The 15,000-nt window shown below is 40.5% G+C and overlaps 1 protein-coding gene across 7 annotated transcripts in view; it reads right to left on the bottom strand.

Moving 5' to 3' along the window:
* Window positions 1-15,000, bottom strand: part of LOC124031898 (sterile alpha motif domain-containing protein 11-like) — an 84,227-nt gene that overhangs the window by 24,237 nt on the left and 44,990 nt on the right. For all 7 annotated transcript variants that reach the window (XM_046343694.1, XM_046343693.1, XM_046343692.1 and 4 more), the window contains 2 exons: window positions 12,935-13,027; window positions 2,912-3,067 (listed from right to left, as the gene is read on the bottom strand). In XM_046343694.1, the coding sequence (XP_046199650.1) occupies window positions 2,912-3,067; window positions 12,935-13,027 (249 nt within the window). The remainder of the gene's footprint in view (window positions 1-2,911; window positions 3,068-12,934; window positions 13,028-15,000) is intronic.

Genomic DNA, 15,000 nt, shown 5'->3' with positions numbered 1-15,000 from the left:
TGAGCAGAGAATAAAGGATTCAAACTTAGAGGGAGGAGGAGGAAAGAAAGAGAGAGAGCGAGAGAGAGAGAGAGAGAGAGAGAGAGAGAGAGAGAGAGAGAGAGAGAGAGAGAGAGAGAGAGAGAGAGAGAGAGAGAGAGCGGGAGCATCCCCACGAGACGTCTGCATTGCGCCACAGTGTCCGCCTTTAAAAGAGGGAAGGAAAAACGAAGAATACTGCACCTTGGGCCATTAAACCTCCAGAATGCACTACACATCAGCCTTAATTCTTCTCGGATGCAGGGGAAGGCAATTAAAGCCTTTATTGGCTTCACCCCTTAGATTTGCAACCTGCAATTAAATATCATTACTAATCAAATTAAAATAAAAGTAGCTCAAACTATGATTGGGGTTGGGATGTGAAATTGGTTAGATTTATGCTACTGCGATGGGGGTCGTAAAACCTGGCGGCAATTAACCTTTTCACAGGTGAGTTCCATATATCTCTAATGGTAGCTCCAGTGTGAGTTGTTTTGTGCACGTGAGGCACTCTCTGTTCCAAAATGTGATTGTTACGCAACAGGACAGTTAACCCACGCTGCCCTCAAACCAAGGCACGCTGCCTGCTAATTATCTATAGGCTATGTTTCAACATGTCTCTTTCAAATGATTTTTAACAAGTTTTATTTTCCAACAACAGCTCCTCATTAATTCACATAGAAGTAGCCCATTTCACTGTTGCGGGCAATTCATGTTTGAGGCTTTACTGAGCCGAGAGAACTTCTCTCTTCGAAGAGAGCCCAAGCACTTCCCCAAACTTTTTGCCCCTGGCACATTTTCTGGCTGGTGCTCGCATGGCCTTCATTGTTGTTTTCCTTGCAAATAGATAATAACTTTGGACATGTGTGCGTTCCTATCAACCTAAGTGCCTTATATTCTGTATATCATGTTGTCGTTTCTATGGTAGCATACCGTATGTATGTATGCATGTATGTATGTATGCATGTATGTATGTATGTATGTATGTATGTATGTATGTATGTATGTATGTATGTATGTATGTATGTATGTATGTATGTATGTATGTATGTATGTGTGTGTGTGTGTATTTGTGTGTGTGTGTGTGTGTGTGTGTGTGTGTGTGTGTGTGTGTGTGTGTGTGTGTGTGTGTGTGTGTGTGTGTGTGTGTGTGTGTGTGTGTGTGTGTGTATGTATGTATGTATGTATGTATGTATGTATGTATGTATGTATGTATGTATGTATGTATGTATGTATGTATGGAGCATAATGTATTTACTGTTTTATTCACATGTTTTCAAGTACTGGTGACAAATCATGCATTCTGATTCTTGCGTAGATTGTAATGGATGCATATGATGTGTGTAAAATACTTTTTTTGAAGGTTGTACTGATTATGATGAGCTAATGCTAAGCTATTTGCCAGCTATGTGTGGCACCATGTTTGTTGACATTATAAAATGCATTCTGGATGTCAGGTAAACGTCTGTCAGACCAAAGATGTTATTTACAAAATGAGATGAAGGGATGGTTCACTCATCTTTCGAGTAAACTTCCAGAAGTGAATGAAGGGAAGTGAATGATCGTAGACGACACACCCCCTTCAACATGCAATCTGCAAACAGACCAAACTCATCTTGTCTCCTCTTCTTATCTTTGGTTGACGCGAAAAAAACAAACATGGCAGTATGCACAAACTACCCATCGTTGGATTACCTTCGATTTTTAGAAAGTGTTTTACTCAATTATTTTGATCAATGGTGAGCTCACCCGTGATGTGATGAATTGTAAATAGTAGTTGCTATTAGCCAATTCATATTATATTTACTGTCAGCCGAGAGTTAGCTAAATATGACCGCTTGTGTTAAGTAAATCATTTTCCGGTTTGTATGATTGTGTTATGCAGTCGCTACTTCTGTGAATGTTTGAACATTGCATTTATAAATAAACGGGTCACATTCAGGACATAACTTTGTAAGGACTGTGTTTGTGCAAAATGTTTCTGTGAAAAAACAGTGTGGCCATCTCAAACACTGACTGTTGCGTCAGTCGAAACTGGACGTTCAAAATAAGCATTCTAATCACACCGGCTTGAGCTTATGCACCCCTGTGTTGAGACGTGTCAATAGGTTAATGATACATTGTTTTAAAAATGGAGGGAAGGTTAACAATTGATGCCCCCGCAAGTTTAAAGGGGCAGTGAAATGAAAATACACCCCGTCACATAAAAAAATACAATTAGGTGACTTTTTTTTCTTTTTTGAGGTGATTATTCTTCTTTATGAGGATTCTTCCATCTCTCCAGTTCCAACCCAGTGAATTCATTGTACCATAAGTTAGTGCCTCTATCCATTTCAACCTCAGAACAAAAAGAAAGAAAAAAGATGCGTGGTTCCTATGGAGATTTACAAGGTTGGCTGGCAGCCAATGAGTGAGCGGCGGATCGATAGCAGCGGCGTCCGTGCATGCTGGTGGGGAGCATTGTTTACAACGGAACGCAACGTCGGTCACAAATCACCCAGAGTGACATTGGGTGGACTGGCACCCCAAATAGAAATGTCAGCCGTGTCCATGCTGGAGATTTACACTGGGAGGGGGTGGCACACACACAGACAGACGCCACATGGGAAAGGCCATAACCCGGGGTTACTAGTGGTAGTGGAGTAGGGTTAGGTGTGTGTCAGGCCAATATAAAGTGTGTGTGGTGTGCAGTTTAGTACGCTGACTGAATCCTGAAGTGCTGATATAACAAACCCTGTTTTAGAGGATGACCAGACTCTGAGTCGGACAGCATGTCACCCCCCCCCCCCCACACACACACACACGCACAGTTATTCTGGGAGGTCCCACTCTGGGTCTTGGTCAAATGAAGTGCACTACTGTATATACTGTAGGTAACACACACAAGTCTTACCATGGCTGGGCAGGCCCATGTTGTTGGCCAGCTGGTAGAGGCGCTGCTGCTGCTCCTCGCCCTGCTCGCTCAGCGCTGACATCATCCGCCTGTAGTGCTCCTCCGGGGTCATGTGACTGTGGCCGCCCCCCTCCAGCACAGGGGTGTGGGATTTCTCTGTAGGGGGGGTCAGGAAGAGAGTTAGCTTACCGTCTACATTTGAGTAATTTAGCAGACATTATTATCCAGAGCAACTAGGGTTAAGTGGCTCGGTCAAGGGCACATCAACAGATTTTTCAACTAGTCGGCTCAGGGATTCGAAACAGTAACTCAACACAACCTCATTACCTTGCCACTAACTCGCCACTGTCACACTACTGAGTCACCACTATCTCATTCGCTCAACATTATCTCATCATTACCTCACCACTAACTCACCACTGGCTCACAACTATCTTACCATTAACCCTTTACACTCATGGAAATGGGCTTATATGGATAGGGTCAAATTGAAATGTTTCTAACAAAATAAATATAGAAAGTATATGCAAAACCATGATAGCAATTGGAAGGGAACCGTTTGGAGAGTATGGGGAAATTATCAGACCAAAGGTGAGGACAAAACACTTCACCTGACATGAGACTGAATCCAAACATTAAACTGTTGAATTCATGTGCATTTTTTATTTACTGTACTTTACGCCGCATTTGTTTATAATAAAATGTGAAAATACTCTGGATACAAAAATGATTTATTGTATTTTTTGTACACTGCTGCTACTCGCTTTTTATCATCTATGCATAGTCACTTCACCACTACCTATATGTACAAATGACCTCAACTAACCATATCCCCGCACACTGACTCGGTACCAACACCCCTTGTATATAGCCGCGTTATTGTTACGTTATTGTTACTTTTTATTATTTTTTATTTGAGTTTATTTGGTAAATATTTTCTTAACTCTTCTTGAACTGCACTGTTGGTTAAGGGCTTGTAAGTAGGCATTTCAAGGTAAGGTCTACACTTGTTGTATTCACCACATGTGACAAATAAAGTTGAATTTGATTGTAGTTTTTTTGTTTGGAACACAGCCCTGCGTCCTCACATCTCACAAAATGTCCATTATATATCACAATCTGGGTTATGTGTATTCAAATTGAAAGTGTATTCAAATTGCCCACCTGACAAGTTATGTAACTTCACAAGACACTTCAGACAAACAGATTGTAATTTTGGAGCACATAAAATGGAGTCGTGTAGTGGTGTAAAGTTTCTAAGTAAAAATAGTTTAAAGTACTACTTCAGTAATTTTTTGGGGGTATCTGTACTTTACTATTTACAGTATATATATATATATTTTTTTTTTTTCAGTATAACTTTTCTTTTACTTCACTACATTCCAAAATAAAATATAGTTTTTTTTTACTCAAAACATTTTCCCTGACACCAAAAAGTACTTGTTACATTTTGAATGCCTAGCAGGACAGGAAAACGGTTGAATTCACATACAGTTGAAGTCAGAAGTTTACGTACACTTAGGTTGGAGTCATTAAAACTCATTTTTCAACCACTCCACAAATTTCTCGTTAACAAACTATAGTTTTGTCAAGTTGGTTAGGACATCTACTTTGTGCATGACACAAGTCATTTTTCCTACAATTGTTAACAGACAGATTATTTCACTTATAATTCACTGTATCACAATTCCAGTGGGTCAAAGGTTTACATACACTAAGATGACTGTGTCTTTAAAATTCCAGAAAATGATGTCATAGCTTTAGAAGCTATGCTTGAGCTTTACCGCTCAGGAAGGAGACGCATTCTGTCTCCTAGAAATGAACGTACTTTGGTGCGAAATGTGCAAATCAATTCCAGAACAACAGCAGAGGACCTTGTGGAGATGCTGGAAGAAACAGGTACAAAAGTATCTATATCCACAGTAAAATGAGTCCTATATCAACATAACCTGAAAGGTAAATGGGTCTTCTAAATGGACAATGACCCCAAGCATACTTCCAAAGTTGTGGCAAAATGGCTTAAGGACAACAAATTAAAGGTATTGGAGTGGCCATCACAAAGCTCTGACCTCAATCCTATAGAAAATGTGTGGGCAGAACTGAAAAAGCATGTGCGAGCAAGGAGGCCTACAAACCTGACTCAGTTACACCAGCTCCGTCAGGAGGAATGGGCCAAAATTCACCCAACTTATTATGGGAAGCTTGTGGAAGGCTACCCAAAACATTTGATTCAAGTTAAACAATTTAAAGGCAATGCTACCAAATACTAATTGAGTGTATGTAAACTTCTGACCCACTGGGAATGTGATGAAAGAAATAAAAGCTGAAATAAATCATTCTCTCTACTATTATTCTGACATTTCACATTCTTAAAATAAAGTGGTGATCCTAACTGATCTAAGACAGTTTTTATTTGGATTAAATGTCAGAAATTGTGAAAACTGAGTTTATTTGGCTAAGGAGTATGTAAACTTCCGACTTCAACTGTACTTATGAAGAGAACATCCCTGGTTATCCCTACTGCCTCTGATCTAGTAGACTCACTAAACACACATACTTCGTTTCTAAACGATGTTGGAGTGTTGGAATGTGTCTCTGGCTAGCCATAAAACTTTTTTTTTAAATAAATGGTGCTTTTACTTTTTATACATAAGTATATTTCAGACCAAACACTTTTACTCAATTAATATTTTACTGGGTGACTTTCACTTTTACTTGAGTCATTTTCTATTAAGGTACCTTTACTTTTACTCAAGTATGAAAATTGTGTACTTTTCCCACCACTGGTATCATGAGTGCATCAAGTGCATCAAGTGCATCAAGTGCATCAAGTGCATGTTCTGCTGCTCATTTTTTCCACAATGCGACAAACATTGGCTCATTCTGTTCAGGACAACCCAGGGTATGACACGTCATTCCTTGTAACTGTACGACAAACATTGTCTCATTCTGTTCAGGACAACCCAGGGTATAACACGTCATTCCTTGTAACTGTACGACAAACATTGTCTCATTCTGTTCAGGACAACCCAGGGTATGACACGTCATTCCTTGTAACTGTACGACAAACATTGTCTCATTCTGTTCAGGACAACCCAGGGTATAACACGTCATTCCTTGTAACTGTACGACAAACATTGTCTCATTCTGTTCAGGACAACCCAGGGTATGACACGTCATTCCTTGTAACTGTACGACAAACATTGTCTCATTCTGTTCAGGACAACCCAGGGTATGACGCATCATTCCTTGTAACTGTACGACAAACATTGTCTCATTCTGTTCAGGACAACCCAGGGTATGACGCATCATTCCTTGTAACTGTACGACAAACATTGTCTCATTCTGTTCAGGACAACCCAGGGTATGACGCATCATTCCTTGTAACTGTACGACAAACATTGCGATCATAAATGTTGATGCTGTAAATCAAATGAGTTTTCAAATATAGAAATGTGAAGTGCACATTTGGACATTTGGGTGTGTGGTTGGCTTGTACGACATCAAAGTGGTATTTATTGTAATCCTCAAAGTCTCATCTTTCAGAACACATCGACTCATTTCAATTAACACCATTAAAGTAGCCCAGTTAGCGGGAGGGAGGGGGCATATTTTTGTTGTGTGTGGTGCACACTTTTAAAATGGCTGTCAGTTGAATCCCATACAGTGCTGTAAAGTGAAGAGCCTGAGCTCTGACTTCATATATAGTATGTTACTGTACAGCCACTGAGTTACAATTTAGGAGCTTATCAGCGACCAAATCTGCCATTTTCAAACTGTATACGGGATGAAAGGGTCTGCGAGTGTAAAGGGCTACATCACCACTACCTCACTATGAACAAAAAACTCACCACTATCTCACCATGAACTAAAAACTCACCACTATCTCACCATGAACTAAAAACTCACCACCATGAACTAAAAACTCACCACTATCTCACCATGAACTAAAAACTCACCACTATCTCACCATGAACTAAAAACTCACCACCATGAACTAAAAACTCACCACCATGAACTAAAAACTCACCACTACCTCACTATGAACTAAAAACTCACCACCATGAACTAAAAACTCACAACTATCTCACCATGAACTAAAAACTCACCACTATCTCACTATGAACTAAAAACTCACCACAATCTCACCATGAACTAAAAACTCACAACTATCTCACCATGAACTAAAAACTCACCACCATGAACTAAAAACTCACCACTATCTCACCATGAACTAAAAACTCACCACTATCTTACCATGAACTAAAAACTCACCACTATCTCACCATGAACTAAAAACTCACCACCATGAACTAAAAACTCACAACTATCTCACTATGAACTAAAAACTCACAACTACCTCACTATGAACTAAAAACTCACAACTATCTCACCATGAACTAAAAACTCACCACTATCTCACTATGAACTAAAAACTCACAACTATCTCACTATGAACTAAAAACTCACAACTATCTCACCATGAACTAAAAACTCACCACTATCTCACCATGAACTAAAAACTCACCACCATGAACTAAAAACTCACAACTATCTCACCATGAACTAAAAACTCACCACTATCTCACTATGAACTAAAAACTCACCACAATCTCACCATGAACTAAAAACTCACAACTATCTCACCATGAACTAAAAACTCACCACCATGAACTAAAAACTCACCACTATCTCACCATGAACTAAAACTCACCACTATCTTACCATGAACTAAAAACTCACCACTATCTTACCATGAACTAAAAACTCACCACTATCTCACCATGAACTAAAACTCACCAACTGAACTAAAAACTCACAACTATCTCACTGAACTAAAACTCACAAAACTCATCTCACCATGAACTAAAAACTCACCACTATCTCACCATGAACTAAAAACTCATCTCACTATCTCACAACTACTCACCATGAACTAAAAACTCAAACTATCTCACCATGAACTAAAAACTCACCACCTATCTCACCATGAACTAAAAACTCACAACTATCTCACCATGAACTAAAAACTCACAACTATCTCACTATGAACTAAAAACTCACAAAACTCACAACTATCTCACCATGAACTAAAAAAAACTCACTAAAAACTCACAACTATCTCACCATGAACTAAAAAAAACTCACAACTATCTCACCATGAACTGAAAAAACTCACAACTATCTCACCTGAATAAAAACTCACAAAACTCACTAAAAACTATCTCACCATGAACTAAAAACTCACAACTATCTCACCATGAACTAAAAACTCACCATGAACTAAAAACTCACAACTATCTCACCATGAACTAAAAACTCACAACTATCTCACCATGAACTAAAAACTCACAACTATCTCACTATGAACTAAAAACTCAAACTATCTTACCATGAGCTAAAAACTCACCACTATCTTACCATGAACTAAAAACTCACTATCTTACCATGAACTAAAAACTCACAACTATCTCACTATGAACTAAAAACTCACCACAATCTCACATGAACTAAAAACTCACCACAATCTCACCATGAACTAAAAACTCACAACTATCTCACCATGAACTAAAAACTCACCACCATGAACTAAAAACTCACCACTATCTCACCATGAACTAAAAACTCACCACTATCTTACCATGAACTAAAAACTCACCACTATCTCACCATGAACTAAAAACTCACCACCATGAACTAAAAACTCACAACTATCTCACTATGAACTAAAAACTCACAACTACCTCACTATGAACTAAAAACTCACAACTATCTCACCATGAACTAAAAACTCACCACTATCTCACTATGAACTAAAAACTCACAACTATCTCACTATGAACTAAAAACTCACAACTATCTCACCATGAACTAAAAACTCACCACTATCTCACCATGAACTAAAAACTCACCACCATGAACTAAAAACTCACAACTATCTCACCATGAACTAAAAACTCACCACTATCTCACTATGAACTAAAAACTCACCACAATCTCACCATGAACTAAAAACTCACAACTATCTCACCATGAACTAAAAACTCACCACCATGAACTAAAAACTCACCACTATCTCACCATGAACTAAAAACTCACCGCTATCTTACCATGAACTAAAAACTCACCACTATCTTACCATGAACTAAAAACTCACCACTATCTCACCATGAACTAAAACCTCACCACCATGAACTAAAAACTCACAACTATCTCACTATGAACTAAAAACTCACAACTACCTCACTATGAACTAAAAACTCACAACTATCTCACCATGAACTAAAAACTCACCACTATCTCACTATGAACTAAAAACTCACAACTATCTCACTATGAACTAAAAACTCACAACTATCTCACCATGAACTAAAAACTCACCACTATCTCACCATGAACTAAAAACTCACCACCATGAACTAAAAACTCACAACTATCTCACTATGAACTAAAAACTCACAACTATCTCACTATGAACTAAAAACTCACAACTATCTCACCATGAACTAAAAACTCACAACTATCTCACCATGAACTAAAAACTCACAACTATCTCACTATGAACTAAAAACTCACAACTATCTCACCATGAACTAAAAACTCACAACTATCTCACCATGAACTAAAAACTCACAACTATCTCACCATGAACTAAAAACTCACAACTATCTCACCATGAACTAAAAACTCACAACTATCTCACCATGAACTAAAAACTCACAACAATCTCACTATGAACTAAAAACTCACCACAATCTCACCATGAACTAAAAACTTAAAAAACTCACAACTATCTCACCATGAACTAAAAACTCACCACCATGAACTAAAAACTCACAACTATCTCACCATGAACTAAAAACTCACAACTATCTCACCATGAACTAAAAACTCACAACTATCTCACTATGAACTAAAAACTCAACACTATCTTACCATGAGCTAAAAACTCACCACTATCTTACCATGAACTAAAAACTCACCACTATCTTACCATGAACTAAAAACTCACAACTATCTCACTATGAACTAAAAACTCACCACAATCTCACTATGAACTAAAAACTCACCACAATCTCACCATGAACTAAAAACTTTAAAAACTCACAACTATCTCACCATGAACTAAAAACTCACCACCATGAACTAAAAACTCACAACTATCTCACCATGAACTAAAAACTCACCACTATCTTACCATGAACTAAAACCTCACAACTATGTCACTATGAACTAAAAACTCACCATGAACTAAAAACTCAGAACTATCTCACCATGAACTAAAAACTCACCACAATCTCACTATGAACTAAAAACTCACCACAATCTCACTATGAACTAAAAACTCACCACTATCTCACCATGAACTAAAAACTCACCACTATCTCACCATGAACTAAAAACTCACCATGAACTAAAAACTCACAACTATCTCACCATGAACTAAAAACTCACCATGAACTAAACAAACAATGGGTCAGACATTCACCAAATATATATCAAAAAGGCTTACTATGTACTCAACAGTATAATGCAACCCACTATCACTAATTATTTGGAAATAGACATAAATAACTAACGCGAAAATTTGTGACAGACACACGAAAAGAAAAATGGCATGTGTCCACCACATGATCTTGCATACAGTGCATTTCAATCACAGACGAAGGCAGTAGGTTACTTAACCCTTTAAGTACTTAGCTAGCATGTTAGCTAATCCTAACCCCTAGCCCTAACCCTATCCTTAACCCATAGCCTAGCCACCTAGCTAACAAAAAAAATGTGTGTGCCTGTCACAATTTTCGACTAGACTATTCCACGATAATCTGTGACAGTGTGCTGTATAATGAGTTGGTGAGGGGTAATGTAGAAGTCACTCTGATAAAGGAGGGTGGAGGTTTGGGAGAGAGGGGAGGGAGGGTGGAGGTGGTTGGCGTTTGAGGGGGAAGGTGATGAGGAAGGCATTATTTTTACCATCTCCTCATTGAAACCTGAGCCTGAGGAGGGGGGAATAACTCTGCCAATAACTCTGCCAAGTTCCAACTAATCCACCCACCCAGGGAACCTAAGGTGTGTGTGCGGGCGGGCATGCAAGCACATTTGTTTATACCAATGCACAATGTGGTATTTGCATGATTGTCTTAGTTTATTAGTGCCTGTATGATTGTGTCTTATGACGCAAGTGTGTGTGTGCGTGTGTGTGCGTGTGTGTGTGTGTGTGTGTGTGTGTGTGTGTGTGTGTGTGTGTGTGTGTGTGTGTGTGTGTGTGTGTGTGTGTGTGTGTGTGTGTGTGTGTGTGTGTGTGTGTGTGTGTGTGTGTGTGTGTGTGTGTGTGTGTGTGTGTGTGTGTGTGTGTGCAAACTACTTGTCTCTGCCCGTCTGCATTTCTCTCTCTATAAGCTCTGCTCAGGTGCCAACTCCGCCAAAGATAGAAAAACAGTCAGTGGGCCAAACCAAAACCCTCTCTCTCTCTCTATTTCTCTCTCTCTCCACCTCTCTCGCTCTCCACCCCTATCTCTCTCTCTCTCTCTCTCTCAGCCCCCCATCTCTTTATCTCTCCATTTTCTGTTTCCATGGGTCATTAATGCCTTATATTCACCCTTCAGGTGAGACACACATAAACACAGACACACACTCACACATACACACACACACACTCCCTCCCACACACGACCCTGTGCGGCGTCAGTGTTTGGGTGTGGATGTGGCTCAGAGGGCTGAGACATTAGCTCAGCAGTGTTCTAAATCTTAGTTAATCTACCTCTCCTGCTGCAGAGTCAAAAACACACACACGCGCGCGCGCGCGCGCACACACGCGCATACACACACGCATACTCACACACACACGCATACTCACACACACACGCATACTCACATACACACACATGCACGTTCACATGCACATGAACGCACACTCATACACACAGAGTGGCTGTAGTGTCTGTAAGTGGAGGCTCTAATTGATGTGGCCTCAGTCAGGGGTTTGCTAGGTCAGAGGTCATACAGAAGGCAAAGGTCACTGAACACGGCACAGAAATCCACTCTACTCAACACACACCTCAACGTCACATAGACGTCCTAAATGGCATCCAATTCCCTATATAGTGCATTCCTTTTGACCGGGGCCCATAGGGCTCTGACAAAGGTAGTGCGCTATGAGCAGGGCTCCATTTGGGATGTAATATTACATTATGTCAAAATTGATATCTTTAATCAACTCAATGACAGAAGGTCATTTCTAAGTTTGAAGCATTTACATTTTAAAGTTATAGCTAACTAAGATAGTTTTGCACAGTGTGTTTGTGTGGTGCGCTGTTTCGTTATGTGCGTGGCATGTGCTGTCTTCTCATGTGTGCATGCATGTAATTTGTGGCTCCCTAGAGATGGGGCAGGATAGGAGTGGGCTGCCCTTGGCTTTGCCTGCTGTACAATGCATCAGTAACTGAGGAAGTCTTCCCCAGGACCCCGGAGACAAGACAGGGTGGACAAGACGGCCCCTCACAGGGATCGCAGTTTCATTCCACACAAGGGAGAAATTAAACGGGAGGGAAGCGGCTGGATAAGAGAGGAAAGGAAGTGGCAATTCATAATGGCATTCCCAACTCTCACTGACTATGGTGAACACACAGACTGCGTGTGTGTGTGTGTGTGTGTATGTGTGTTTTTGTGTGTGTGTGTGTGTGTTTGTGTGTGTGTGTGTGTGTGTGTGTGTGTGTGTGTGTGTGTGTGTGTGTGTGTGTGTGTGTGTGTGTGTGTGTGTGTGTGTGTGTGTGTGTGTGTGTGTGTGTGTGTGTGTGTGTGTGTGCGCAACGGCTAACCTCACTGTAACACTGACCCCATGCTGTCACTCAACACCAGCTCACACTTTCTGTTAATCAATGAAGCTCCACTCCTCCTCTCCCTCTACTCCTCTCTATCCCCCCTCTCCTCTATCCTTCTCTCATGTTCCTTTGTCCACCAGCCTTCCTTTAATTTTTTTTTTCTCAACACATCAGTAACATCACACACACAGTGCAATCTTACCTTTGGGGGAAACGCTGCGCGACTTCTTGATGTCTGAGGGGCACTTGCTGCTGCTGTTGGGGGAGTAGGCTCTCCTCTTGCCTAGAAGGTTATCTGTGAACAGTCACGCAGACACATAGTGGTAAGTTAAGGCCTCCAAGTACACAGAGGTTCACCTATCTGTCTCCTGCTCTTTTCTTTACGTACCTGAGTACATGGTTGAGAAAGGTGCGTACGTATGCGTGTGGGGAGAGGGAATTATGTTGCTCTTTTACTCTTTCTTCCACACTATTCCTAACATTCTATCTTGTATTCCCTCTTTTCTGTCTCTCTCTCCCCCCACCTATCTTTCTCTCTCTCTCTCTCTCTCTCTCTCTCTCTCTCTCTCTCTCTCTCTCTCTCTCTCTCTCTCTCTCTCTCTCTCTCTCTCTCTCTCTCTCTCTCTCTCTCTCTCTCTCTCTCTCTCTCTCTCTCTCTCTCTCTCTCTCTAATGCTCACGTCAGTCATCACACAAAGCCTTTGGTTGTGCTATTACTTATTAGAATGAATGCTCCAAACCTCACAGTCAAAGAGGAGCAGTCAGAGTCAAGGGAAAGTCAACCTTCCGTCCTCCTTTCATCACAAATCTTAGGTAGCCTTCGTTCTTCTTTAGTTCTGTGCATCATGTCTCTGCCCTGCGTTTTCCCATCTCTCTCCACTCTCTTTCACAGAAACATAAACGGTTCCTCTCGCTTCACCTCTCTCTCTCTCTCTCTCTCTCTCTCTCTCTCTCTCTCTCTCTCTCTCTCTCTCTCTTTACCCTGTAGGTACGTTTGAACACTCCTCCCATCGGAGTATGGGGGAGTTTTCTCGCCTCGCATTAACACCCACTCCCTCCTCTTTACCCACTCCCCCCCTGTCGCCAGAGAGGAGAGCATCTAGTGTACAATTACAGCACCAACCTCCTCTACTACCCTCTTCCCCCTTCTCCCTCAATCCCCCCATCCCGGCCCCAAACAAACCTCAAACCAATATCCGCCTAATAAGAGTGGGTGTTGATGCAGAGCGCAACACATGCGGTGCGAGCAGGAAGGAAGCAGCCTTTTGTCATTGCTCTCTCTCTTTATGTATCTCTCTCTCTAGTCCTCTCTCTCCTTCTCATTTACATTCAAATGGGCTTTATTGGCATGGGAAAGAGTTTCAAAAGAAAAGAGGCATTTCAAATGTTATATTATTGGCTATGTACAGTGTTGTGACAACATGCACGTAGTTTAAATACAAAAGGGAAAATAAGATAACAGATAAATATAGGTTGTATTTACAATAGTGCTTGCTCTTTTCGCATGGCAACAGGTCACAAATCTTGCTGCTGTGATGCCACACTGTGTTATTTTACTTCAACAGATATGGGAGTTTATCAACATTTAAATTTCTTGAAAATTATTTGTGGGTCTGTGTAATCTGAGGGAAATATGTCTCTCTTATATCATTGCACATTTGGCAGAGGTTAGGAGGTGCAGTTCAGTTTCCACCTCATTTTGTGGACAGTCTGCATATAACCTGTCTTCTCTCGAGAGCCAGGTCTACTATCTATGGCAACCTCTATGAACAGCAAGGCTGTACTCACTGAGTCTGTACATAGTCAAAGCGTTTCTTAATTTTTGTTCAGTCACGGTGGTCTAGTATTCTGACACTGTGTACTCTCTGCCGGATAGGATTCCAGTTTTTGGATTCATTATTTCCAATGTGTCTCTCTAGGTTAATCTCTCTGTAGCTGATGTAAAGTTTGGTTGTTGCTTCCTTTAGGTGGTTGTAGAATTTAACTCTCTTTTCTGGATTTTGATCATGAGCGGGCATCGTCCTAGTTCTGCTCTGCATGCATTATTTGGTGTTTTACATTGAACACAGAGGATGTTTTTGCAGAATTCTCAATTAGGTGTTTGTCACATTTTGTATTTTTGGTTGGTGAGTGGACCCTAGATCTCACAACCATTGAGGGGCATGGGTTCAATGACTGATTAAAGTATTTTTTAGCCAGATCCTAATTGGGAAGTCAAATTTTATGTTCCTTTTTTTGTCTCTCAGATCATTCACAGCTTTGTGGAAGT

Source organism: Oncorhynchus gorbuscha, linkage group LG03, assembly GCF_021184085.1.
Source record: "Oncorhynchus gorbuscha isolate QuinsamMale2020 ecotype Even-year linkage group LG03, OgorEven_v1.0, whole genome shotgun sequence".
Lineage (NCBI taxonomy): Eukaryota > Metazoa > Chordata > Actinopteri > Salmoniformes > Salmonidae > Oncorhynchus > Oncorhynchus gorbuscha.
The sequence above is the reverse complement of the archived record's forward strand: the minus strand, read 5'-3'. Positions and strand labels throughout refer to the sequence as shown.